Source organism: Myodes glareolus, chromosome 10 (genome assembly GCF_982192425.1).
Source record: "Myodes glareolus chromosome 10, mMyoGla1.1, whole genome shotgun sequence".
Classification (NCBI taxonomy): domain Eukaryota; kingdom Metazoa; phylum Chordata; class Mammalia; order Rodentia; family Cricetidae; genus Myodes; species Myodes glareolus.
In genome coordinates, this window is record NC_142035.1 from 22061489 (window position 1) to 22086997 (window position 25509).

At 52.8% G+C, this 25509-nt stretch overlaps 3 protein-coding genes across 8 annotated transcripts in view; 2 read left to right on the plus strand and 1 right to left on the minus strand.

Annotated features, from left to right (window-relative positions):
* Window positions 1-2153, plus strand: part of Samhd1 (SAM and HD domain containing deoxynucleoside triphosphate triphosphohydrolase 1) — a 38344-nt gene extending 36191 nt beyond the window's left edge. For both annotated transcript variants that reach the window (XM_087911061.1, XM_087911062.1), the window contains one exon: window positions 160-2153. Coding sequence is in view for 1 of the 2 variants with exons in the window: in XM_087911062.1 (XP_087767188.1) it covers window positions 160-264 (105 nt within the window). In the remaining variant the exon portion in view is untranslated. The remainder of the gene's footprint in view (window positions 1-159) is intronic.
* Window positions 2154-2741: 588 nt separating this feature from the next.
* Window positions 2742-14398, minus strand: Tldc2 (TBC/LysM-associated domain containing 2). Of its 4 annotated transcripts, none has more exons than XM_085697126.2 (7): window positions 14260-14398; window positions 12590-12660; window positions 11279-11446; window positions 10655-10807; window positions 8214-8309; window positions 4451-4524; window positions 2742-3384 (listed from the first exon to the last, which is right to left on the minus strand). In XM_085697126.2, the coding sequence occupies exons 2-7, from the start codon at window positions 12620-12622 to the stop codon at window positions 3249-3251; spliced, it is 660 nt and encodes a 219-aa protein (XP_085553252.2). In that variant the 5' UTR covers window positions 12623-12660; window positions 14260-14398; the 3' UTR covers window positions 2742-3248. The 4 variants fall into 4 exon arrangements, with proteins under 4 accessions (XP_085553252.2, XP_085553253.2, XP_048296837.3 ...); XM_085697127.2 differs by having other exon boundaries at window positions 11306-11446; window positions 12590-12675; XM_048440880.3 differs by having other exon boundaries at window positions 12590-12675.
* Window positions 14399-19163: 4765 nt separating this feature from the next.
* Mtcl2 (microtubule crosslinking factor 2) overlaps window positions 19164-25509 on the plus strand; it is a 67464-nt gene continuing 61118 nt past the window's right edge. Inside the window, exon 1 of one of the 2 annotated variants that reach the window (XM_085697128.2) lies at window positions 19164-20589. In XM_085697128.2, coding sequence (XP_085553254.2) covers window positions 19180-20589 — 1410 coding nt within the window. In that variant the 5' untranslated portion in view covers window positions 19164-19179. The remainder of the gene's footprint in view (window positions 20590-25509) is intronic. The other variant, XM_085697129.2, reaches the window with a different exon arrangement.

Consider the following 25509-nt stretch of genomic DNA (forward strand, 5'->3'; position numbering starts at 1 on the left):
TGCTTAGGGCTGTGGTATTCTCACAGAGTACATACAACTTTGGATTTCTCTAGCAATCTATGTGCAGGGCAAGGTTATGTGTGCCTGAGGTGCACCCCAAAATACAGTAATGGGAACTGGCTTTTCTCTGTGCCCTGATTTCCTCTCTCTCTTTAATAGGATGGTGACATCATGGCCCCACTTATAACTCCGCATAAATGGCAGAATGATTATCCAGGTTACCGCCAAGAAGCATCCAAAGCCAAAACACAACTACAGTTTTAAGTGAATGCCTGCAATCAGTTCTTTACGCAAACCTCTTCCTCTCTCCACAATTAAGTTAGGAAATATAATCAGAGTCCACTAGTGATTTTTAGTTAGTGTTTTGAGTGTATGCACATGCTGAAGGGTAAGTCATTTTTATTCAAAACGAAAAGTGGTAATGTTAGCATAAGTTTGCTATGCTTACTGTGGAGGTCTGAATGAGAACGGCCTCCATAGTCTCATATAATTGAGTGCTTAGTCACCAGGAAGTAGAACAGTTTGAAAGGATTAGAAGGATCAAGAGGGGTGGCCTTGTTGGAGGAGGTGTGTCACTGGGGGTGGCCTTTGAGGTTTCAAAAGCCCGTGCCAGGTCCAATCTCTCTGCCTGTGGGTCAAGATGTAGCTCTCAGCTACTGCCATGCTCCCCACCGTGATGATAGTGGACTAAGCTTCTAAAACTGTAAGCAGCCCCCATTAACTGCTTTCTTTTATAAGAGTTGCCTTGGTCATGGCGTCTCTTGACAGCAATAGAACAATGACTAAGATACCTACTATGAAAAGCATTAGCTTGTGTGTTTTCAGCATTATTGAAGCTTTTCTCCTTTAGCTACCTATTTTCTCAGGATAACTCTCCCATCTATTTTGAACTCTTAGGACAAATGATTGCCTTTTGTTTTTAACGTATAAATTGAGACAAGGGCACAAATTGGAATTCAAAGTTGAAATAAACAAAATCTTAGACCCCCTGAGAGGTGCCCCTCACCCTGCTCCTCCCAGGAGAGAAAACCACCATCCCCTTCCATCCCTGCCAAGTGCTAGGCGCAGAGAGCATCGGACAGCTTTGTTGAGAGGAACTGAGCATGCCAGGCAAGTCCTCTATCACTGATCTGCCGCTCCGTCCTGTCTCCAAGTCTAACCCCCCTGCCTGCTATAGGAGGTGCTAGGGTTGGAGGGTACCTCACACCAGATGGCTCCCTGAGTCTGATGTGGTTCCAGACAAGATCAACTCCTTTGTACTTGAAACCACTCCAGCCCCAAAGAACTCACCACAGCCAACTGGGGACAAACTTTCTTCCACCTCTTCTGAGTTGGACTGCTCAGCTGTTCAGAGAACGCCACAGACACCGTCCTGACTGCTCTCACTTGGAATTTCACCGCCACTGCTTCATTGTGTTTACAGGTTTCAGAATATTCCGGACTGTATTTGTGAGCCTAATGGTCTAGATGGCTCAGGATCCCCCATGTAGCTTGCTGTTCCTAGCAGTGCAGAACCATTGAGGTTGCGCAGTCACCCTTGCTGCTCCCCTCACCTGCGCTGTGCACAGCTTCACTAAGAACCAAGTCTAGTTGGAACCGAAAGGGGTAGTAACCAGAAGTGCTGGAGATGTGGGCAGTAGGGACCGAGGCAGGAGCTGCAGATGACATCTTAGTCATGATACTCTGCTAAGTGAGGAGGCAGCCCTGGCAGCGGGCGGCTTGAATACACCGACGGCTTGCTATGCCACCTCTCCCCTCTGGGTAGCCAGGTTCTATTTTGTTCACTCATAGGTGAAAGAGTATTTGGTGTGTCTGCTTCTGTGAGCTCGTAAACGCACAAGGGAGGTGCTAGCTCGCCCCTGCTAGCCACATGCCTCTCTGACATTCAGGGAGATGGCCAGAGGTTCTACCTCCACGTGCCCAAACTCGATGTTAAGAATGGTATATTTTTCTGCTACTATTGTTTTATTTTTGCCAGTCTTGTTTTTAAATCCTTGTGGTTTGTTCTGGCATTTTGTACCTAATTTTGTACTGTGATATCAGGGAAACAACACACCCCTTTTATGCACAAGACAGCTATAGTTTGTGCCTTTGAAGCTGTTTTCATTGTTGAGTACCTGTTTTCAAGACTGCATAAAAATGGAGATTTTTAACGGCTTGGCCTCTAAGTTACTGAACTGTCCGCTTGCTGTAAATAGGACCACAGGTTGAGTGATGGTGACTTCAGCTGGGTGAGGGAAACCGCTGCAGTGAAGCTGTCGTGAGTGTGTTTCTATCTTGAAACTAGAGGCATGCTCCTTAACTACCGTCTCCTTACTTACTGTGTGCCTGGTCTGGCGTCCTGCGCAAAGGAATGTGTTTTCTAGAGGACCCGTGAAGACACTTCATGGTGCCATACCACTGTGCTGGGTTTGCTAGACAGCAGTATTGACAAGGGCCCAAGTACTTGGTTTTCCTCACAAAATAAGAGCAAGATATAGTTTGCTCCCTTCCAGCAGGAGGTGTCCCTGCATGGGACTGGATGGTGGAACCATAGTTCACAAGGCTCTTGTGCCTGAAAATGACCTCTTCCCTCGAGCCCCTGGGGTCTGCAAAGGTTTAGCTTCTTTGCTCAGATATACATATTGTTCATTTGTAGCTCTCTCTCCCATGAAATCAAGTAACAGATGTGTGGGCGCCTGACCCATTGGTGGCATCCAACCCCACCCATTGGCTTCTAGAAGAGACAGCAAGGCAAAGAGTAAAATGATGGATACTTCTACGCTTTATTAGTTTCCAGTAGCTGAGCCCAGGTTTCTGAGGCTTGACAGCATTCTTCAAGTAAAAGTAATCTCTAAAACATACAAAATAGAAATGTGTGTGTGTGTGTGTGCACGTGTGTACACACCTGACTTGTTTGGAAGGATATGGAAATGTGGCAGTGCAGGTTTTTGTTGTTGTTTTGTATGGGGTTTTTTTTGTTTGTTTTTTGGTCTTCTGAGTTCTCTAGGAATTGTCAAATCCTATAAAGAAAGATGTCCTACTTCTTCAGCAAGAGTGTCTTTCACACCTTCACAGTCAGCTCTGCTGGAGAACAGTGGCTGCCTCTGTTCCTGCCCTGGGTTTTCAGGCCATAAGGAGGCTGGCTGAGAGCCACAGTCCACATGAGGATTCTTCACCATCCTGAGTCAGGCAGAATGGCTGTCCTGTGTGAGGAAGACCTGGGCAGCATCCAAAAGTGACCTGAGCATCTCTGATCCTGGGAAGTGTCAGCTCAGAACCCAGGCCTCCAGCTCCTCGATGCAAAATTGCTCCTGCCGGGCCAGCACTTCATTGTTGAAGGTGGCACAGGGGTAACTTCCCCCACGGTACAAGTCTCCATCCAGCCACAGCCCAAACTGGCCACTAAAGAGAAGAGGAAATGGGCCGTAGAGATGGCTCAGTTGGTACATTGTCTGCTATATAAGTGTGAAGACCTGCCTCCAGCACCAATGTAAAAAGCTAGGCAGGTCACATTCCACCCGCAGCCCCAGTACAGGGAGAACAAAGACAGATGGACCCCAGAGGTTCTGGCCAGCCAGTCTAGCCAATCATTGGGAGATCTCCGAAGATATGGTGGAGGTAGACCATGGAGCACACCTGATGTCTTATTCAGTCACACGCACATGTGCACACACACCAGAAAAGGAACTCTGGGCGCAGGTGTAGCCTATGGTAGGCCTATGAAACTGACTGCCACCGTCAGCCTTAGCCACATTACCAGTGTATCCCCATCACAGCTGTTCTCATCCCTATACAAGTTTATCCAGGGTGGGGTCACCTCATGTTGTGCTCTTGCATCCAGAGCATTTTTTAAACAATCCATTATTTTAATAACTATAGACAGTAGTGCAGTCATCAGCTCAACCCCAATTTGGAGCATTCTAATCCTCAAGTTTGACAGAAAACCTAGGCTGGAGGCAGGAAGCAGATTAGGAACCAACAATGGCTGGTGTGCCCCCCAGCCTCTCCATGGAGCTGTGCTAACTGAGGAATACTTCAATCCAGGTACACCTTAGTGTGCGTCAGTGTGAAGGTCACAGCAAGGGGAAGCTACCCTCTGTTTCTGTTCCTGACTCACTCCCGCTCACGTCCACAGACATACAGGCTGTATTCTTAGCTAGAGGCACGTCTTCTAATGAGCCATGTCCCACGGGACTCAGAAATCTGGGGCTTTCCCATCTCATGACTGTAACTTCATCCATGTGGACATTCCCAGAGTCGGTTCAGGCTAAGATGGCACTAACCAGTTGGTCCACGCTCCTCACTTGAGGAGGGTTAGTTGCATGTTGGCCACTGGGGATGGACCGAGGGCCTGACGTTATAGAGCACTGAAGTTGGCCTGAAAGACTCAGCCTGTTTGCTCCACCCGCAGCACCCTTAGGAGAGGAAAACAGGGCGCCCCAAAATGTAGGGTGACAGAGACACACACCTTCCACTGCCCATCATCAGTGAGTCCAGGTCTCCTTTCACGAAGAAAGAGTTACTTCCTGTCCACTTAAAGACCTGGGTGGAAAAGAAAGGCTGGTCATTTTTTGAGTGCTGTCCTTGCAATCTGACTCCAAGCCATGTGGTGGCAGTGTTGTGCAGGAACCGGGAGCTTCTGGGCCCAGTGATTACCAGGAAGGACTGGGCTCCCAGGCCTGAAGGGTTTAGTTTCCTTATGCCCTCTGTCTTGAACCCTCTACATCCTTGCAGCCCCTTCATGCTAGAAAAAAAAAATTTTTTTTTTGAGGCTTCCTGCTTTCAAAGTTGGAAAGAGGAAAAGAAAGGCCAGGCCTGGAACTGGGGTGGAACTGCCTCCCAGCCAACCTACCCCATGACCTGCAGGTCGGTAAGACTCACCGTGATATCCTGTGACTTCTCTGTCCAAGCTTTCTGTTGGTCTTGTCTCCCACTACATACTGCCCCCAGTCTTCTCCATAGTGACCTGAATGGCCCATCCCAAACCTAAATCACACTGTGAGTCTTCTACCTAAAGCCTTCTGATGCTCTCCACAGTGAAGCAAAGAGAACCGGTTCTCCAGCCAGAGTGCACCTGCTCCCATCCCTTTTCGTTTCTCCGTACCCTCCTCTCTTATAGATCACACCTGAACCACACTGACCTTTCTGTTCACCGGAGTGTGAAGTTGTTCCTGCCTTAGAGCCTTCCTACTCTCAGACCCCTCTGCCACAGCTCCCCACAACCCTGTCCTCAAGGGTCAATTCGTGCCCTGCAGTCTGAATGTCATGACAGAGAGCCCCTGTTTGACTTTCCTTGGCATCTACCCCCTCTGAGACAGCTCCATTCCTGTAGAAGTCTCACCCCTATCCACCCCTCTACAATGTAAACTCCGGGAGAACTGCCCAGTTGCCCTGCTAAACTCCTGAAATAAACGAGTGAATATTCAAGAGCCAAATTAGGCAATAAAAAGGCTTCTAAAGGACCCCAAAAATATAGTATGTTGCTTCCTGTAATTAGAAGCCTCAAATGCTAGGAGCAACCCCTAAAGTCCCCCAGGAATAGAAAGATAAGGGACCCATCTGGGAAGGAATGAGATAAAGTGAACGAGTGACCAGAAAAGACAAGCTCCCAACATTCGCTACTTCCTCAGCTTTCTCCAAGGACGCGTCCTAATTCAAAAGAGCAAGATAAGCATTGCTACAGAAGAAACGAAGACCAAGTTGGTTGTGTTGCTGGGACAGCAGTACAAGCACTGGGAAGTCGTGAAGGGCACCAGGCCAGGCACAGTCAAGGACTAAGTTTTTCAATGTATGGGATTCTTCCAGGCTGGGGTGACGGTGATCCCTTGAAAACAATGATTGCAGCACTTACACAGCAGGCACAGTTAGGCCCTGGGTAGAACAGCGGACATAATGAACAAAGCTTCTACCTCATACGACATTTCAGGAGGAGACAGATAAATAAGAGAAGTGGTGTGTTAGAAACACTAGCGAGAGAAGCACTGTGCAGAGGGACGAGGAAGTCTTTGGGGAATGGTCATTTAAAGTAGTCAGTCCCTGTGAAGACCACAGTCGGGCGGTCCTGATGATTCGGTGGGAGGCTGTGCTGAGTAGAGTAGCACATGCAAAGGCCCCGAGACAGGGTGGGCCTGTATGTTTGCCTTCCAGCTTAGGCCAGCACTGCTGGGGGAAAGTGCTAGGAAAAATAAATAACCAATATTAGAAAGATGTCGGGGAAGAGCCACCAGTACGTGGATGGCCCGAGAAGAGCCACGGAGGAAGCAAGGGTAGTCATCAAGGACACCCGAATCCCCAGCTCTGATGACAGAACTAGCAGGAGGCTCCAACAGGAGCCGTTGGCACAAGAAGAATAATTGGAGATTTGGGGTTCTAGTACGTGCCACAGGAAGGTGGTGAGGATCAGCCTGCAGTCTTGGTGACCCGGCATTACTGACCCCTTTGCTTCTCTCCCAAGAAGGGGAGGTGGCTACAGTTGATGGAGGCTGAGCAAGAGAGAACATGCTTTTTGTCACTAGCAGGGCCATCCACACCCCTGTGACCATCTTGGTGACTGTGTGGCAGAGTGCATTTGTGGGTGTCTGTGCACTGGAGGGGAGACCTCTAATAGCAAACAAAACATCCAGAGCTAGTTATCCATCTATCAAACAAAGTGTGAACAAACAGTTCTCAAGGACACACTAAGCAAATACATGATCTGCCTCACACTCTAACCCTGCCCACCTCTGTGGTTCCTACATGTGTACCCCCATCCTCTGTCTCCAGAGTGCCCAGCCTGAATTCACCCGCTGGATCTGGGGTCCACATCTCCCTTCACCACAGACTGAGTTAGGTGGGTTACTCAACCTCTCTGTGCCTCGGCTCCCTCATCTGTATGTTGGGACAACAATAACAATGTACCCATGTGAGATTTGTTCCCCCAACAGTGTTTCTCCATGTAACCCTGACTATTCTGGAACTCACACTGTAGACCACACTGGCCTTGAACTCACGGAGATCCATCTGATGGATCACGGATAGATCCATCAGAACTATCTCCTGAGTTCTGGGATAAAGGTGTGCACCACCACCCAATCACCTGTGGATTTTTTTTTCTATGACTGAACGTGCTATTTTGTGAGGTGGTAAATGCAGACCCGTGAGTTACTCTGATGTCTATTTATGGTAAAGGTTGTGTGCACTGCCTGTCACGCAACACTCGGCAGCTTCAGTCAGTCAGCAACCCAATGACAGAAAATGTTTATATGGAAGAAGCTTAGGACTCTGTCTCCCACCTCCAAAAGCCCCAGCTCTCCAGCGGCTTGTGCCCTCAGAGGTTCCAGACACCTGTGCCTGTCACTGATCATATGGGGACCTGAGCACTGAATCACTCTTCTCATTCTTTCCCAGTTCCCTAGTGAACATCATGGTCCGTCCATCCATCTGTCTCCTCCACCCTGTCCCTCCTCAGTTGCAGTCTCCAGCTGCTGTCTTCATGGTCACATCTGGCACTTGTCCCTAACAAGGAGGGCAAGGAGCCCCTCCAGTTCATTTCAAGTGGCCTCTCCCTCTACCCACTCCTTCCTGTTGTCCTACACATTGTTCAGCTGCTGTCACTGCTCCAAGTGTTTGACCTCAAGGAGACCCCTCCTCCATGGCTCTGCCTTTGCTCACCCTTCATTCCCTCTGGCTTCGCTGGCCTCCGGCCCGCTCTAGATCCTGTGGTCCATTTGGTATTTTTACTCCGTCCTACCCTTTTCTCATTGTTTCCTGTGAATGGGTCCTGCCAAGAGCTGGGTCTGAGAACACTGGCTGCTGTGGTACAAGCCTGGCCAAGGGAGAGCCTTACCCTTCTTAGAAAAGGACAGACAGAGATGGCCTCTTCCTTCCACTACCACCAGACTGGCATGCTCTCTGAGGCTCCCCTTCCCACACACAGGGACTAGGGGACTCCTCCTCGCTCCTCCAGCCTTCGTGTGCAGACCTCACAAGAAGCCACTAGATGCATCCTCCTCCTCCCACACCTCAAGTCCTACCTGCACTCAAACCCTTCTTGTCCTCTCTAGCTTCCCTCCCTCAGCTAGTGACTCCTGGAGATCTTGATGGGCAGCTGAGAGCACTTCCATGCCCACCATTGCCCTGTGGAGGAGTGGACAGGAGGCAACCCCGCACGGGAACTGAAGCTGGGAGCCACTAGGATTCCCTAGAGCTGTGACCTGTCAGCCTTCCTCCATGACAGAAGGTGGGAACCTCACCTTTAGTTGTGGGACAAAGGAGAAGAGAAAGGTCTCGCCAGTACCGTAGAAGCTTTTGCTGAGTCGGATAGCTGAGGAGGAGAAGGCACCAAACATCTGGAAAGCAGAGAAAAGTGCAAGAAAGGAACTGGGTGTCCACCAGCCATCTTCACGGGGCTTGGAAATGCACCCCCAGTCTCCAGGACTCCAGGGGGAGCTGAGTGAAAAGCTGGGGATAGGGCATCTCCAGGGCCACCAGCCTGCCCTCTTTCCTACACTCCACAGGAAGAATCCTTGCTGGTGGCCTCCCCTGAGTTGTCCTGACTCTTTGTCCCCGCCCCCATGTGTGTCTGTCTGTTTGTCTATCTTTTCCTCTTCAGGGTCCTGCTGTGTAACCAAGTCTGACCTAGAACTTAACTCCATGAAAGCCTTTACAGGCATGTGCCATGTCCAGTTTACCCTTTAAGAAAGAATGTCCATGTTGTATGAATGTGACTATGTTCATGTGTGTGCATAGGTGTACACACACACAGACCGTTCCCATGCATATGGAAGCCAACGGTCGATATGGACCATCCTCCTCTGTTGCCTTCCATGTTAATTTTTGAAACAGGCTTTCACTGTATCTGGAATTGACCATTGAGACTGGCAGTCCAGCAAGTGCCAGGGTCCTCTACGTCTGCCTCCTAGTGCTGGGGTTACAAGCATATCCTGCCACACCTGGCTTTTTACATGACTGCTGGGAATTGAACTCAGGTCTTCATGATTGCATGGCAAATACTTTCCTGACTGAACCATTACCACCTCAGTCCCAAATGTACTTATTTCATATAAGCAATGCTTCTTGAAGAGCTGGCAATCATACACAAGCAGAAAGAAAATGAGATAAGCCTTAGTCAAATCCCCTTCTTCCTCCCCGAACTGACTGCTGTCGCTTCCTCCTGGCACCTGCCCAGTGCTGGTGCGCAGGCTTTCCTATACACTGACACCCCACACAAACTGTTCCCTCTCGCCTTCGGCACCAGCCTCAACTGTGCAGAAGGGTGAAGGGCTGGGTGTAGCTCTGTTGGTACTGTCTGCCTGGTCTGTGCAAGGTACAAGGGGAAACCCTTGAACCACCAAAAAACTACTTTTTAAAGTTCAAAACAAGTACAGATTCCTTCTGACTTTGAACAAACGGAATTTGCTCTAGTTTACATATTGGCTTTAGTTTCTCAGGCCCACTTGATGTGATGCCATGACCCTTCGTTCCTAATGCATCAGCTCCCAAGAAAGGGGCTGACTCTTCTATAACCCCAGTGCCATTATCACACCTAAGAGAATGGACTATAATTCCAGTATTATCAATTTGTGGCATTGTATCTTCATTTGTCCCCGATCATCCCAAGAATATGCCTCACATCTGACTTTAAAGAGAAAACCACACGTTTTGTAGCTGTAGTTTTGCATCTTGCTTCTCACCTGCCTGCTATTTGTCTGGTTGACATCTTCCTTCTGTGGGACGGCTCTTGGGGTTGGGGTATGGACCATCACAGTGTGGCATGAGGGCCGTGGGGTACAGGCTTTAAGCCTAGTGCTAGGAGAAACTTCTTATAATACATAGTGCTCTACCACAGAAGAGGCTCTGTCAGAACAGGGTAAGTTTCTTGGCTCTCGAGCACAAAGTCTTCCCAGACAGACTCCTGTCTAGGTGGGGACCCTTGAGACCTCTTCCAGCTCTGGTATGTTCCTTCTGTAGAGGAGCATTTGAAACCAGCTCTCAGACCCTCCCACTTTCTACATGGAGAACCTGCCAGAAATTCTATTGTTGGAGTGGCCACGTGAACTTCAGGCAGAAACTATCCAAGTTCCTCTTTTGGCATGTAGCCTCTGGCTTCCTCCAATCCATTCTTCCCCATCAGCTGGGGATATTTTCAAAATATGCGTCCATCATTTAGATGTAGATCGTCTGCTCGACCTTTGCAAGATCCAGAGGTGGTGACGTCTGCCTGTACTCAGCACTGAGGAGACTGAGGCAGGAGGATCTGGAGTTCAAGGTCAGCCTAGGCTACACATAGGGTTCTGAACCAGTTTGTGTTTTAGTGAGACAGAATAAATGAAAACAGCCCATCCATGGTCTTTTGCTTGCAAACATAAGGATACAGTGTTGCATGGCCTCAGTGGTTAGTTGTTCAATACCCCTCATCTACCCTCCCACCTCACACCCTCCCCACCCCACCCCCACACAAGAAATTAGACCATTAACTCTAAGCATTCGGCATCATTTCTGGCTTGATCTCACTCTTCCACATCACCTAACCGGGCACACAGAAGTGGCTTCAGATACACGGATGAGGAAATGAGGGCCTGAAGTGGGTCAGGTCTCTGTGCCACCATCAGTTCCTGACAGGTGATAGAATCTGTCATCTCATCTCAGTACCCACTGGTCTGGATGGGAGCCCCCGTGCCCTGACCCAGCTCACCTGCCCATCCTGGTCTCTCAACACCAACAGGACTGGTCCACTGTGACCCTCCATCTGGCGGTACAGCCTCCGCAGACTGAAGCCATCCTTTGATGTGCAAAAGACCAGACTCCAGGGGCGGCCAGCGACTCTTGGGGGTAAGTGGAGACTGAGCTGGAGGCAGAGCTAGAGCTGAGTAAAGGGACAGCCTCCATCTTCCCTCCCTCCTCCCACCTCTCAGCCTTTTACTCTGTCCAGAGGCCCCGTAGCCATTAGCTAGCCTTTGTTCCCATTTCATAGATGAGAAAACTGAGGTTCAGGGAGATGGAGAGTTGATGGCAGAGCCAGGATTCCAACCCAGGGCAGATCTCGGGGAACTTGCCTTGGTCACTGGTCCTCCTGGTACTCCATCATGTGTCTGCTCCACCCCAGCTCTGGCTTTAGTCCCCAGGATCCATGTCACCCCTGCTAGGTTCCCCAGCTCTACCCAGTGAGAAGGGTGGCACTGGTTGTGACTAGAGAGGACAGGAAGTCCAGGGAGAAAGCAAGGTGACCCGGAGCTGGGGACACTGTAGTTGTGACTCCAGCGCCCGTGGGTGTGGCTAGGATAGGGCTGAAGTCCTGCTACATAGAAAGTGCCCGAACCTGCCTAATCTCTGAGGCGCCCAGGACCTGGCTGGCTTCTGTCAGCTGAGGCTCCACAGGGTCCTGAGGGGCCGGGGCTGGGACTGCCTCCTCCTCTTTCTTTTCTTCCTCCTCCTCCTCCTCCTCCTCGCCCTCCTCCCCAGACAGGGTGTCCTCCACCTGGGTGGGCTGTAAAGATATAAAGAAGCTTAGATAGAAGGACACGGAGGTACCAGCTGTCACCAGACCCTGGGCTCAAGAGCAGGGCTGCCTTGGCCCCTGCGGCCCCTGCCAGCCCAGCCTAGCAGAGCAGGGAAGCACCCGCCACAAGCAAGACTCTGTTACTGCCTCCAACCTGCTTCCTCCTCACTGGCTGCTGCTAAGGAAGGAAGGGGTGGGCAAAGGTCCTCACAGTGCCACTCAGATGGGCACCACCATCTGTTACCAGTTTACTCTCGCACCAGGCTCCAAACTAAGCCTGGAAGAGGGCAGAAGGGCAGGTAGGAATCTGGTCTGCTGCAGCTATGTGTGTTTGGATGTGAAGTAGTGGCTGAAACAATCGATCACAAGAAGGGCAGACGCTGGCACCAAGGTCCGGAACTCTGTGCCCAGGCCTGTGTGATGAGCCTGCTGTGAGGGGTCTCTCTGAATTCTCCCTGTACCCTGAAGAGGTACCACTGACTTCTATATCGTACAGGAAAGCTCTGGGGTTCACTTTCAGTCAGTGAAGAGATGTGTGCAGTCTCTTGGCTCCCCGCAGAGTGTGTGCTCGCCCACAGGAGTTGTATGTTGCTTGAAATAGAGGTATGTGTGTGGGCAACTTGGCGTGTTGACTGCCAGTGAGCTTTGAGGTGAGCTGGGGTTATATACACACACGTGGGTATCAGTAGGCACGGATGCTAGTGTAGTCGTTCTCATTCACTTAACTGAGCTTTCAGACTTTACCATGGTGTGTTTGAGTGTGTGTGCTCACACATGTGAGCAGGCCTGTACACAGTAACATAAAGTTCATCATAGAAGGCGACACCCATCCGGGAAGGAATACCCAGTATGCCCCCTCCTTACCCACTCAGGTTCAGACCGGCAGAGAGCCTCGCTGTGGAATAGTCTCCCCAAAGGATCAACAAAGGTCTATTCCCTTTGGGGGGTGTCTCAGGACCTTAGGGTTACTCCAGGTCCTAAATCAGCCCTGTTTTAAAGTCCCAGGCAGCTGGGAAGGACTTGAGGGAAGTAAACACACACACACAAACCCTTCACCCTAGCCCATGCCTCTCCCTGCTTGGAGATTCCACCCCCTTCCCAAGTGAACCCTCAGCTCAGCTGAGCCCTTACCAGCTGAGTGTACCGCCATCTTCGGCTTTTCATTCTCCTGTCACAGCCCAGGACAGGGACGGTCCTTGGCCCTGAGAGAGGAAATGCTGCAAGGCAAAGCCAGCGATGAGGAGGTGCCTGGGCACTCCCCACTGGCTCCATGCCTACTCAGCTGCCCTTTGCTCCCTCTCACCTGTGAGCCCCAGATCAAGTGGCCACTGGGTGGGTCTGTGAGCCACTCAACATTCAAGGCCTCATGGGTAGTTAGCATCAACCACACGGGAGTCGTACATAGTAAATTCCAGTTGTGAATTCTGGTCACTTCAATTTCTTCTCTAACTGTCTAGCCTAGACACACTGATTCTTTTGTAGGATACCCACGGTCCAGACTAGGGATCCAGGACCCCTGATTTCATGAGTGGCTGAGAATAAAATCATTTGCACCCCAAGCCTCAATTTCCCAGTATGTAATATTTAAAAATTATTAAGCCAGGAGTAGTGGTGCACACATTTAATGCCAGCACTTAGGAGGCAGAGGCAGATAGAGCTCTGTGAGTTCAAGGCCAGCATGGTCTTCATATAGTTTCAGGTCAGCCAGGGCTACACAATGAGACCCTGTCTTGAAAAAAAAAATGTGTGTCTGTGGGTCTGAACTAACCAAGGCACATGATGGAGGCCAGAGGGAAACCATCAGAAGTCGCCTCCTGCCTTCCACCTTTACGTGAGTTAAAGAATTGAACTCAGGTCATCAGGCCTGCATGGTAAGCATGTTCACCCACCGAGCCACCTCACTGCCCAGCTATATAACACTTAACTCGCTGGACTGGAAACCTCAGAAGGCTTTTCAGCACTGACAGCCAGCAATTCATGTCCTCTCAAAGCCAAGGAGCAAAAGCCTAAAGGGGCATGCTGGGGCAAAAGAGCCAGCCTTTGAAGGACATGGTTTTCCCAAGGGTGTGGCTCAGCAGTAGGTGCTGTCTAGCCTGCATGAGGCCCTGAATCCAATTTCTAGGATAAAGAGAAAGAAAGGGAAAGGGAGGGAGGAAGGGAGGAAGGAAGGAAGGAAGGAAGGAGAGGGAGGAGAAAAGGAAATAAAGGAAGGGAAAGGAATGGAAGGGAGGGGGAGAAAAGGAACACAGACTGTAGCTCAGGGGTAGTGGTGAGTCACAACTCCCCGCCCCACATACCTCCACTCTCAACCCAACACAGGTCCCTCCCCTCCAGGGTGGCTTACTCCTAGTGTGCACAAGGACCTGGGAAAATGGGGAGAGGGAGAGAAGAGATTGAGGATGAGAGGCAAGGGAGAGGAAGAGGGAGGGAAGGAGAGGAAGAGAGAGATTTATCCCTTATTCGGTTAAGCAACCTTGGGCAGGTTTCCCCACACACTCCTCATCTGTAAGCACTAGCATCTATCTCGTGAGCATCCATCCTGATGCCCGAGGATCAGGATGCTGAGCCTCCATCCTCCCTCTTCTGTGCTCAGTGCTGTGTGGGAACCCATAGCACCTGATGTTCGATGCAGCTGGATAAATGCCGGTATTTATTACACCTGCCTCTCAGAGAGATCCAGTGTCCACTCCCTGACACGAGGCCACTTGGCCTCCACTTGGGATCCTCAGTCAAATAATGTGAGGCGCAGTGGGGGAAGGGAAACCTGGGAGCTGGGGAAGATGGTGACTGAAGGTACTTACCCCAACAATTCCTGACGACCCTCCGCTGGTCTCCCTGATTCCTCAAAGAGAAGGCCACACCCAGAATGACCTGACTACCTCGCTGTCTGGACACGGTGACTCTGGTCCCAACTCCTGTCTTCTCTGTGTGGCTGGTGTCTCTGCCTGACCCTGGCTCCAGCCCTTCTCCCTGCTTCTTATACCTGCCCTGAGGCGGCAGGCCCTGGCCCCATGCCAGGCCAGTTCCAACTGAGAAGGTGCCAATGATTACCCTACATCAGGAACTGAAATCCCGCAAACACACTAACAAGACCTTGTTGACCCTGTGGGTCCCAAGCTCTATCGCCATCAGCTGAAAGGGGGGGGGGGAGGAGATACCAGATTTTGTGTCTCCAACCTACTTCTCACTGGTTCCTAAATACCACTGGTTGCCTGATGCCCACCATGGAGGTCAGTCCTCTCATTCGAGGTTAGAATCTGTGACATGCAATTGACACAAGAAAGGGCTGTACTGAGGGTTCCCCACGAATCACCCCACACTGTAGGTGATTCCTTCCCAGGAAGGATAAGGACTTTCCTCTTTGGCCTGGGGGACATTTGACCTGGGGACATTTGGCAAGGTCTCACAGGAAGCCCACACAGTGTCTGGCACACAGTGGGCACGCTGCTAGAAGACTGTCCTGATGGCCATCAGGTGACTGGGCCTCAAGGCCAGGTGACCTGGGGCAGCGATCCCTCCAGGAAGTGTGATGTGCCTAGGGACCTGTATTATAGGGAAAACAGGAAAGTGAAGGGCCCTGTTGTCACCTCAAACACGGCTGTTGCAATGGGTGTTTGAGCTATAAACAGTGCAGGGTCACAGGCCTGGCGCTTCCTCCTCCCTTCCCTCTGCTTCTTTCTCTTTTTCATTTTTGTTTTTTTGAGACAGGATCTCGCTATGTAGCCCTGGCTGTCCTGGAACTCCCTCTGTAGACCAGGCTGACCTCGAACTCGCAAAGATCCTCCTGCCTCTGCCTCCTGAGTTCACCCATTGCCTTTTGTAGTTCCCCCTTTCCTCCCACATCTAACACCTAAGCACCAAGCACTCTGACCAATGAGGTTTACCTGCCCTGGCCTCATGTCTGGAAGATTCAGTTATGTCATTGAACAGAACTGCCCCTTGCTGGGTCACAACCCCTTAAGAGATGCCACCGTCGGATCCCTTGCAGCCCCTTCACCTTTCTCCTCCGCTAGACCTTGCTCAGCCCCTTTCAGAACACAACCCTCATCCCCAGGAATGACTTTTGTTCTTTCTTGTGCAGAAAATTGAACCCAGGACCTTAGCATGCCAGGAAAGCATCCTATAATGATATGTTCCCAGTCTTGGCTTTTTCAAGGGAGGATTTTGCTCCGTAGTCAAGGCTGACCTAGAATTCACTGTGATGCCTTGAGATTTTGTGTGTGTGATGGGTATTTATTTTATTACATAGGTATGAGAGTTTGCCTGCTTGTCTGTACCTTCACCATATTTGTGCCTGATGCCCAGGAGGTCAGAAGTGGGTATTGTATCCCTTGGGCCTAGAGTTACAGATAGCTGTGAGTCACCAAGCGTGTACAGGAAACTGAACCTGGGTCACGAGCAACAAGTGTGGGCCATCTCTCCAGCCCCTGCCTCAAACTCTTGGTCCTTCAGCTCCTAAATGTTGGAATCGTATGTGTTTAGCACCTTCAGGAAGTGTTTAAGTATACAGTAGAGGGAAAGGTGAATGGCCGTGGAGCACCCTCTCTTGGGGATTATTTTCAGTTATGAAAACAGGCTTGCCAAGGGTTTCGGAATGTGAAGGAATGTTTTCTCTACTCTGATAAGAGCAGAATCTAAAATTCAGTATGATTTTAGCAACATAAGAGAAAGTTAAGAGAGAAAGGAGAGAAGGAGAGAGAGAGAGAACCAAAAGAACACACTTGTGTTCACCAGGCCACCCGGCTATTCTCTGACACCCCCCCCCACAGCTGGGTGTGGAGCCAGTGTGACACACTCCCGCAGGCACACTGAGAAGTCTGTTTCCAGTTTCTGAGGTCACTTTTGCATCCAGATTCCATCTTCCTCAACCGTGCCCCCCAGCTGATGTCTTCTGCTGGTTGGCCCATCTTCCTCTGCCTTCCTAAGGGCTGGTGGAGGGTGTGCCCTGCCCTTCCGAAGCCGAGCTGGCTCCCTCTACCCTCCTGACTCTGCTTCCTCTTCCTTGCTGATCCCATGGTCTCCCGTGAGCATATCACTTCCCCTACACTCTACCTCTGCCTCTCCTCACTCAGTCACATCCTGTGGCTCTGTCCCCACACCTTTACACTGTGAGGCCCCAGCAGCCTCCTTTCAACTTGCACAACTCCTTGGCTTTGGCAGGGACCACTTTCTTTTGACTATTTTCTTTAGCCAGAACTGCTTAACTTTCTGGTTCTGGACAAGATTTCCACTCCCCAGACCCTCTCCCTGAGTAACTTTCCCCAGTTTCAAAGTGAATCTTTTCCTTTATTGAAACAGGGTCTCCCTGTAGCCCAGTATGGCCTCAGACACACTATGTAGCCTCTGATGACCTTGAAACTCTGGTCCTCTTGCCTCCACCTTCTGAGTTCTGGGACTACAGAGGCATGGACCACCACAGCTCGTTTTCTGTGATGCTGGAGATGGAACCCAGAGCCCTGTGCATGCTAAATGAACACGCCAGTAACTGAGCAACATCTTCCACTCTCAAGGTGGATATTTTCTTGACTACTCCAGATCTTGTTGCTGGCGTGACTTCGCATGCCTGTGCCACTGCTTTTCGGGGTCTCTATTTGGACATCTCCACAGATGCGTCAAACCCACCATGTCCTCTGAACTGAGTCTCTCTTGCCCTTTGATACCTCCCAGCCTGTTCTTTCCGCTTAAGCAAATGGTGCTCTCATTTGTTCTCTAGAGCAGGTGATGGGGAGAGAAGTTGACATCACTTCTCTGAGTCCTCTCTTCCAGCCAGGAGTGACTGGTTTTTCAAACAGAATGGTCCTTTCTCTATGGCTTCTAGATGCATCCGAGCTCCCTTAGCTCCCAGAGCCAGCATCTGTACTTGTCAGCGAAGGGATCTACTTCCGGACATAATTAGACGGTGTGACTTCCTGCTTGCAAGTTTCCAGTGTTTGTCTCTGCATCAGAGATAATCCCCTGCCTATGTCTGTCTGCTTCCTGCTTTCCACTCTGTCTTTTCCTTCGTTATCTCCCAGGGGGCTCCAGCCACACTAACCACCCCTCCCCAGCATCTGTCACACTTTCTCCTCCTCCAGGGACTTTGCCCTTGTTCTTCAGTCTGCCCCAGATTCTCTTCCCAGGCTCTTTGGCTAACTCGGCATACAGGCCACCTCCTCAGAGAGGGTTCCCAGATAACCCTGTTCAGGGGGGTTTCCCTCTCATCCCCTAACCAGTGGCTTATTTCTTTCATGATTTGTAGGATGAAAACAACCTTCACTTTAGTTAGAAAGGGATACCTCCTCTTGGAAGCCTTCCAGGAGTTAGCTTCCATTTTTTCCATCCTCTCGGTCAATTTAGCAGCTTGAATGGGAAAACTTCGGGGTCATTGTCCCCTTTGTTTCTAACGACCTGACAGTAAAGCTATCATTGAATGCTTTCTCCTTGATCAGCAATTTTTACAGCACCCACTGGGTGCTTAAGACAACCAGTTTGTAGAGGGTGTTGGAATAGGGCAGCCTGTGGTCAAGCGACCCCAGCCAGGCCAAAGCCAAGCTGTATGACCCTGACTGTGTATGCGGGTGCTTTGTTTGCAGTTTGGGCAGGGCTGGTGACGGGAATTCCCTTCTGCCCCACTCCTCACTGGGTGACTCCAGGCTGCCTGCAGAGCATCTGAAGGTCATCAGCTCTCAGGTCGGCTGGCCAGTGGGGACTAGGGCTGGAGCTGTTGGCTGGACCGCCTTCACGTGGCCGCCGCACGAGACCAAAACTTCCTCTCCACATGTCGCTTGGATACCAAGGATGAATGAAGAGCAAGAGCAATAGAGAGAGCACACGGGTGAGAGAGGCCATGCCACAGAGAGAGGCCGTGTCACAGAGAGGTCTTCTGCCCAGACTGAAGGGCAGGAAGCAGACCCTGTGGCTGTCGGAAGTGTCAGTGTCACTGTGAGACGATCAATTGGTTGGATGGAGAGCATCAAGTCCTGAAAGGTGTCCTCCGACCTACATGTGCATTGTGGCATGGGTGCACCTGCACATGTACATGCATGTGTGACACACACATTAATAATAGTAATAAAAGAGCAATTGGAATATATATCCACGAGCTTTTTTTTTTTTTCTTTTGGAAAATGCAACCAGAGAGAAGTTCCTACACGGCTGTAGGGGAAGGCAAAGATGAAGAAAATATAAGAAACCCTGAAAAGTTAGCTACTCGGATAAGAAAAAAACGACGGTTAGGAAAGAAACCACGCCCACCAGGACTAGGGTATGGAGTCTGAGGGCTGGAGACTACCCGACCCTGTAGGACTCAGGGACACAGTCTTCAGGCCACACCAGCCTCCATTCGGCCCAGAACCTGCCCCCATCCCCCAAGCATCCAATGATCTGGCATCCATAAGGCACAGCCTGAAGTTTCAAAGACCTTGAAACTGGGGTGGGGGAGGTAGGACTCCGCTTGGGATTGCAGGCGGTCAGGGGATGCAGAGTTTAGTATGCACGCGGGGTCACTATGACAGCGGTCAGGCAGCAGAGGCAGGAGGAGTCCAGTACACTCTGGAGACATGGGGTTCGGGCTCCATCTATCCTGGTTCCTTCCTCCACTGACCAAGAGTCGACCGCATGCCTGGTCATGCTTCAGTTTACCGTTCTATAGCATGGGGTCGTTTGTCATGCCCAGCTAAAGGGGGCGGAGTCCGCGCAGGCTCAGCACCCGCAAGGGGCGCGCGGCGCGGTGCTGGGTGTGCATGGATGCTGCTGGCTCCGGCCCTTTGAGGTCCGCGGGGCCTCTGCCGGGAAATATCCTCTCCTGCCGTCCACGAGGCTCCCACGGCGACGCCAGACTCCCAGGATTCACGGCCGGGTGCGATCCCCCACCTCGCAGGGGAGCGGCCAGTGGCCAGGAGCTGTCCGGGCGAGCCGAGGCCGCGGCTGCCCGGGCCTGCCTGACCCTCGAGGGGGTCGCTGTTGCCTCGCGGATTCCTCCCTCGCTCCCCGCCCGTGTCCCTCCCCGCTGCTCCCGCCGCGTCCGCCTTTTGTTCGCCGAGCCGCGCGCCCCCGAGCCGAGGCGGCGGGGCGGGGAACTGGCGGGGCTGAGTGGGGGGCGGGCCGCGCCGGGCGGAGCCGGGGCCCTGGCCTCAGCCGGACTGGGAGTCCGAGGCGGCGATCGCCGATCAGGCGGTAGCCGGGGTCCGGGCTCGCTCCGAGGGCGCGGCGAGGCGGAGGGGGCGGGCACCGGGCGGAGCCGGAGCCGGAGTCGCGGTGCCTGGAGGAGATCGGGCCGCGCACTGCGAGCACCGAGTAGCGGAGAGGCCGCGCGGCGCGGGCCAGGGCCCGAGCGCAGTCCCCGGACACAGGAGGCCGGAGCGCAGTCGCGGCCTGAGCGGCGGGAGCGCATCCGGGACCCGCCGCAGGGACCCCCAGACCGGCCGCTCCCGGGCCATGCGCGCCGCTCGCTGAGAGCCGGGGAGGCCGCGATGGAGGCGCCAGCGGGAGAGTCATCGGCGCGGGGCAACTGCCCCCCGCCTGCACCCGCGCCCCCCACGGAAAGGAAGAAGAGCCACCGCGCGCCGTCGCCAGCCCGGCCCAAGGACGTGGCCGGCTGGTCTCTGGCCAAGGGCCGCCGTGGCACAGGCCCGGGCGCCGCTGCAGCCTGTGGCGCCGCGTCCTCGGCGAGGCCGGACAAGAAGGGGCGCGCGGTGACGCCCGGAGCCCGGGGCGCGGGGCCGCGGGTGGCCGGGGTACGCACGGGTGTCCGCGCCAAGGGCCGCCCTCGTCCGGGCACCGGGCCGCGCCCGCCGCCGCCGCCGCCCAGCCTCACCGACAGCAGCTCCGAGGTGTCGGACTGCGCGTCGGAGGAGGCGCGCCTACTGGGCCTGGAGCTGGCTCTGAGCAGCGACGCCGAGTCTGCGGCGGGTGGCCCGGCGGGGACCCGCACCGGGCAGCCACCCCAGCCCACGCCGTCGGGGCAGCAGCCTCCGCGGCCGCCCACCTCCCCAGATGAGCCGTCGGTGGCCGCATCGTCGGTGGGCAGCAGTCGCCTGCCACTCAGCGCCTCGCTCGCCTTCTCCGACCTCACCGAGGAGATGTTGGACTGCGGGCCCGGCGGCTTGGTGCGGGAGCTGGAAGAGCTGCGCTCCGAGAACGACTATCTCAAGGTGGGGACCTAGCGGGGAAGGGGAGTCGAAGGGTTTGGGGGAGGAGGACCTTACCATCTTGGCTCAAACGCGCCCCCCACAAGCCGGCCGCTTTAATACTGAATAAGCTGGGAGAGAGTGCCCCACCTCCTTTTGCTACTCTTCTCCTGAGGGGTATCTTGAATAAATCACCGACTAAAGGGTCCCGATGTGCACCCCACTCCCCCTCCCCTGGTAAAACTGCCGTGGAGGATGCTCGGTGTGTGTGTTGGGGGTGGGGGGGGGTTAGTCAGTCTCTGCTGACCTCTGCTTTAGTCTGGGATTCCTCCCCAGGTCAGCAGGCTCTCCTTTCTGTGGCCAACATTAGTGTGTCTGACTGCCAAGGAAACCGTGGCTATCCTCTGGCAAGGAGAGCCAGAATACCATCCTAAGTCTTTACCCAGGGCTTCCCCGGCAGGCCTGTCCTCGCCTGCCTTTTGGGGCAGGACCGGTTTGAAAGCATGACATCTGGGAACATCCCCTTGGCTGGAGTCCACTTCCGCCCAGTCTAACGGTCCCACAGCCTGAGAGGATGATGTCGTGGGAGAACTGGTTCAGAGGCCACTTCCTCAATCCCAGGATATTGTCTTCTGTCCCTTCTGAGAGAGACTTGGGCAGACATGGCCCGTTGTTCCCTGTGTGAGGAGGGAAGCTGCCCTCTTGGATAGGGATATTCCCTTTGGGACGGGAGAGCTACCTGGAAAAAAACAACCGGCTGTGTCTGGGCACCTGGGTGCAGCCCATCATGCTCTGGCTGCCTGTTCCAGGTGACACCGTGACACGGTGGCAGCTATGGGGATAGCTAGCCCTGCCCTGGCTTCTTGACCTTAGTGTGGGAAGCTGGAATCTTCACGGGCTGTACTGCCACTGCTGGAAGAGACAGCAGTGTTGCCTGCACTTGTCCGTTGAAGGCCTGGCACAACACCCAGAGTGGCTGGCCAGCAGCCATGGAGTTCACAGCACTCTAATGACATGTCCGCCCTGAGGCAGTTAACTTCCTCCTGGTTCTACCGTCTAGGAGGGTTTCTTCGTCCTAAGCGTGTCGGGGCGTTGCTCTTGCTTTGCTTTGCATCCTCTGTCCGGTATGTTCTCAGTAAACTCCTGTACGCTAGAGAGCACAGGTCCATCTGAGAAACGATCATCTGCTCCCGGTTCCCAGCCTGAACCTTCCCCAGGCCAGGCCTCCATTTTTTTCTGTGACATGGGAGCATGAGTCTTCGCAAAGGTTGTCTGTTGACAATCGGGGGTTGGGTCAGTCTGTGGAGTCTTCTGAAGTCAGTGGTAAGAAGAGTGGAGGTGGAGAGATGGAGGGAGGCAGCCTCCTGGATGCCCCTCGCAGCTTCCTGCATCCCCAGCCTGAGCTACCCCAGCCCTGGACCTGAGTTCCTCACTCCAGCAAATGAGGACAACTCGTAGTTCTTGGTTTGATTTCTTCCTGTTCCCATCCTGGACCCCCTCCTTTGCTGCCAGGAAGTCAGACAGAGCCCTGACCTCCATCTGAAGCCACCCATGAACATGCATGGGAAAGCAGTCCCAGGGGTTGAGACCAGGACCCACCTGGGGACATTCCAGTTCGGGTTCAGGTTGAGCCTCGGTCTCTACCATCCATTCAGTAGTGGAGTCTTTGTATACAAGCTTTGGACCACTACTGGATCTGTAGCTTCTTGACTGTGTTGTCTTGGGCACCTTACTTCCCGTGCTTGGAACTGAGTTTTCTCATCTTAAGAGTTAAGCAGTTACACACTTAAAGACCATGCTTAAAGATTAAACGTGCGCGTAGCTAGAGCGCTTGGCACACTGTGTGTTTCTATCAGATTCCTAGCCTGATAGCACTTGCTGCTCTCAGGATGGAGAACGTGTTTCCTTGTGCGTCTGTCACATTCTTCTGTGGGTTCTGTGGGAGCAGGCTGGGCTCTTCCTCGTGACCTTGAATCCATCCATCCATCCATCCATCCATCCATCCATTCACTCGCTGTTGGCTTAGAGCTTAGTAGCACAGTGCAGATTTGGGGGTGTAACTGTGACCTAGGCAGAGCCTCTGGAGAGACCAGCCTTAAACAATAGTCACAACAAAACACAATGTGGCTGGTGATAAGGGTGAGAGGGCTAATTGTGCCCAGAGCACATGGAGGTGGGGCTGGGGGCGGGGGGGGGGGGGAGCCAGGAGCTGAGGAGGGAGCCTTCAGAATAAGGGACTGTAGTAGAAAACTACAATCAAGTTGGAAAAGTGTTGGGCAGGGAAGGGAGCCATGTTGGCTCTTGCACACATTAGGGCAGTACCCACACTGCTCCAGGCAGCCAAAGCAGGGAGTAAGGGAGCATCAGCCTCCTGTGTGTTTCCTGCCTCTCTGGGCTGCTTTACATCTGAGGTGCAGAAACTGGATAAGGAAGAAAATTACCCCAAATCCCCAGCACATCTACTGCAGACTGACCACATGAACTGAAGGGAATGCCCAGTTCCGGTTCACCTTCCATTTGCGTGTGTGCTAAGGGTGTTGGGGTAGGGGTACCTGTCAACCAAGAAGGACCCCCATCCTGCAAAGCCTTGCTCTGGGGCCCAAGTGAGGGAGGTACAGGCTCTGCCAGTGATAAGACAGAAAGTGCTTCTCCGGGGAGCTTGGTGTCGTTGGAACTATCCAGAGAGAGGCCTGGGTACAAGCATTGGGTTTGTGCAGAGCATTGTGTAAACGGCCCGAATGTTGGTTGTGGTCACTGGGGAGCAACTGGAGATAGGCAGGTGGCTGAAGTATGTCTGACGAGGGTCCCTTCTGGTCAAGGTGCCTGAGGGCAATCGGCTGGGATTTTCAGGCCCCACAAATACGACTTTAGTCAGATTGACTGTGCTTGACTTTGAAAGCCTCAGTGGCCTAAGGTTCCTTTGACCGCTAACTGCTGCCCATATGCCGTATGGAGCTCAAAGAGCTGGCTGTGAGACCGGAGTCTACCATTTACTGTGTGGTCATGGACATGTGGCCGGGCTCTCTGAACTGCTGTGTTTTTCATTTGTCTAATGGAGATGGGAGGGTGTGCCTGGACCGTCTCCAGGGATTGTTTTCAGCAGCCACGGAGAGGTGTACAGTCAGGAAAACATCTCCTAAGCGAAGTCCTTTTGTCTCGTGAGGAATTGTTATGATTCTGAGCCAATGAGCAGACAGGATGTCTGAGTGTTGGTTCTTGGAGGAACTGGGAGGAGCCAGGAGGGTGGGTTTCCTTAGTCCTTGAGTGTTACTACGCCGGGTGCTACTTTGGGGGAACAGGAAGGCATGATCACATTTCCCACTGTACAGGTAGGGAGTGGGGAGCCAAGACACCCCACTAGGTTTCCAACTGTGAGTGACAGATGCCACTCACAAGGGTCCAGAGGAAACCCCTCACTGACTGGTCATTTGCCGTTATATAGAGAGGCAAGTGTTGGCTCCAGGGTTCCATCTTACAGCCAGCATTCCAACCCTGCTGTTCTATCTTGGTCCTATTCCTTTGGCCATGTGGCCAGCATGATTGAGCTTCTGGTTGTTCCTGACACGTCTGGTCATGGTTGAAGGTTGGTGAGAGGAATCCTGTGGGCCGGGTGCCAGGCTGATTTGTAGGGAGCAAATGGTGAGTAAGCTCAGTTAGGGGAGTGTTTGCCTAGCACGCACAAAGCCCTGGGCTCCATCCCTAGACCCGCATTAACCAGACATGCTGGCACATGCCTGTAATCCTGGCACTTGGGAGGCAGAGGCAGAAGGACCAGAGGGCCATCCTCAGCTGCTTCATGAGTTCAAGACCAGTTTAGGCTAAGACTGTGTCTCAAAAACAAAATTCCAAAAGGCTGATATCCAAGCCGGCAGGTGGGGCTGTGCCTCTAGGGGGATCACTAGTGTAAAATGTGGGTTTAGTGTATCACGGACCTCTTGATTGTGAAGGTGCATGTCCATTGCTCGGTAACTGTGCTGACTGGTCATGGTCCTTTCCTCTCTCCTCCTCCCTCTGATGCCATCCCAGAGTCCTCTGAGTGGTAGGCCCCAGGCAGTTCTGCAAAACTCCTGGGAGGTATAGGAGGGACCCAGTCTGTTAGCAAGTCCCCTGGACCCTGCCCTGAGTTACAGCTTCTGGCTGGGGGTTGCAGTAGGGGGAGAGGGGGGCAGGCAGGGCTTAGGAGATGGGGAAACAACTCCAGCATAGAGAAGATGAGGTGGGAAGTCTGAGTGGCAGCTGCTGTGGCTGGGGAGACTGCAGAGCTTTGAGAGGAACGGGACACAAATAAACACATGTATGCTCCTGCCGAGCTCAGGCCCAGAGACCGCAGCTCTCATGTCTGGCTGATACACATACTCAGTGACTGATTTATGTTATATGCTTCCAGAGGCCAGCCTCCAGGCCTGCTCACTCGGGATTCACATGAAAAGCGGCATACAGACCCGTATGAACAGACCCTTCTTGCCACATGCTACTGTACTCAACACATACCAGCAGGAGACCCAGGCTGAGAAGCACAGCCTCCTACGCACAGCCTGGAGACACCCTCAGACACATGGGAAGTCCACATACGTGTGAAGGAGTGCACACAAGCACACACAGACATTATCTACGCATATCAGCGTCCGTGGGAACCCAGGGACATCCTTGCCAGGTGACACAGACACAGGCTTACCCAGGTACCCTGAGCTGCCCCTTCCTCGGACAGCATCCAACCTTTGCACGCGTGCCCGAGGTGCAACAGAGCCCAGGTGGTGCCCACAAAGAGGTTCACACATATGGGACAGACACAAACCTTCATACACATTAGCAGAGACTCAAGGGACAAGGGTAGGGCATGCAAATGTCAGATATGGTGTTTGCCTAACCAGGGCACCCAGAGGACACATGCACACACACACATCCACTTACACTGACTGTGACATTTCACCTACACACATAAAC

Coding starts and splice junctions, on each gene's coding strand:
- Tldc2 (XM_085697126.2), bottom strand. CDS start 12,622: ATGAAAAGCCGAAGATGGCGGTACACTCAGCTG. Junction 8,310..10,654: donor TGAGAGACCAGGATGGGCAG/GTGAGCTGGGTC, acceptor TCTGCTTTCCAG/ATGTTTGGTGCCTTCTCCTC. Junction 4,525..8,213: donor CCTTTGTCCCACAACTAAAG/GTGAGGTTCCCA, acceptor TTTTCCACCCAG/GTCTTTAAGTGGACAGGAAG.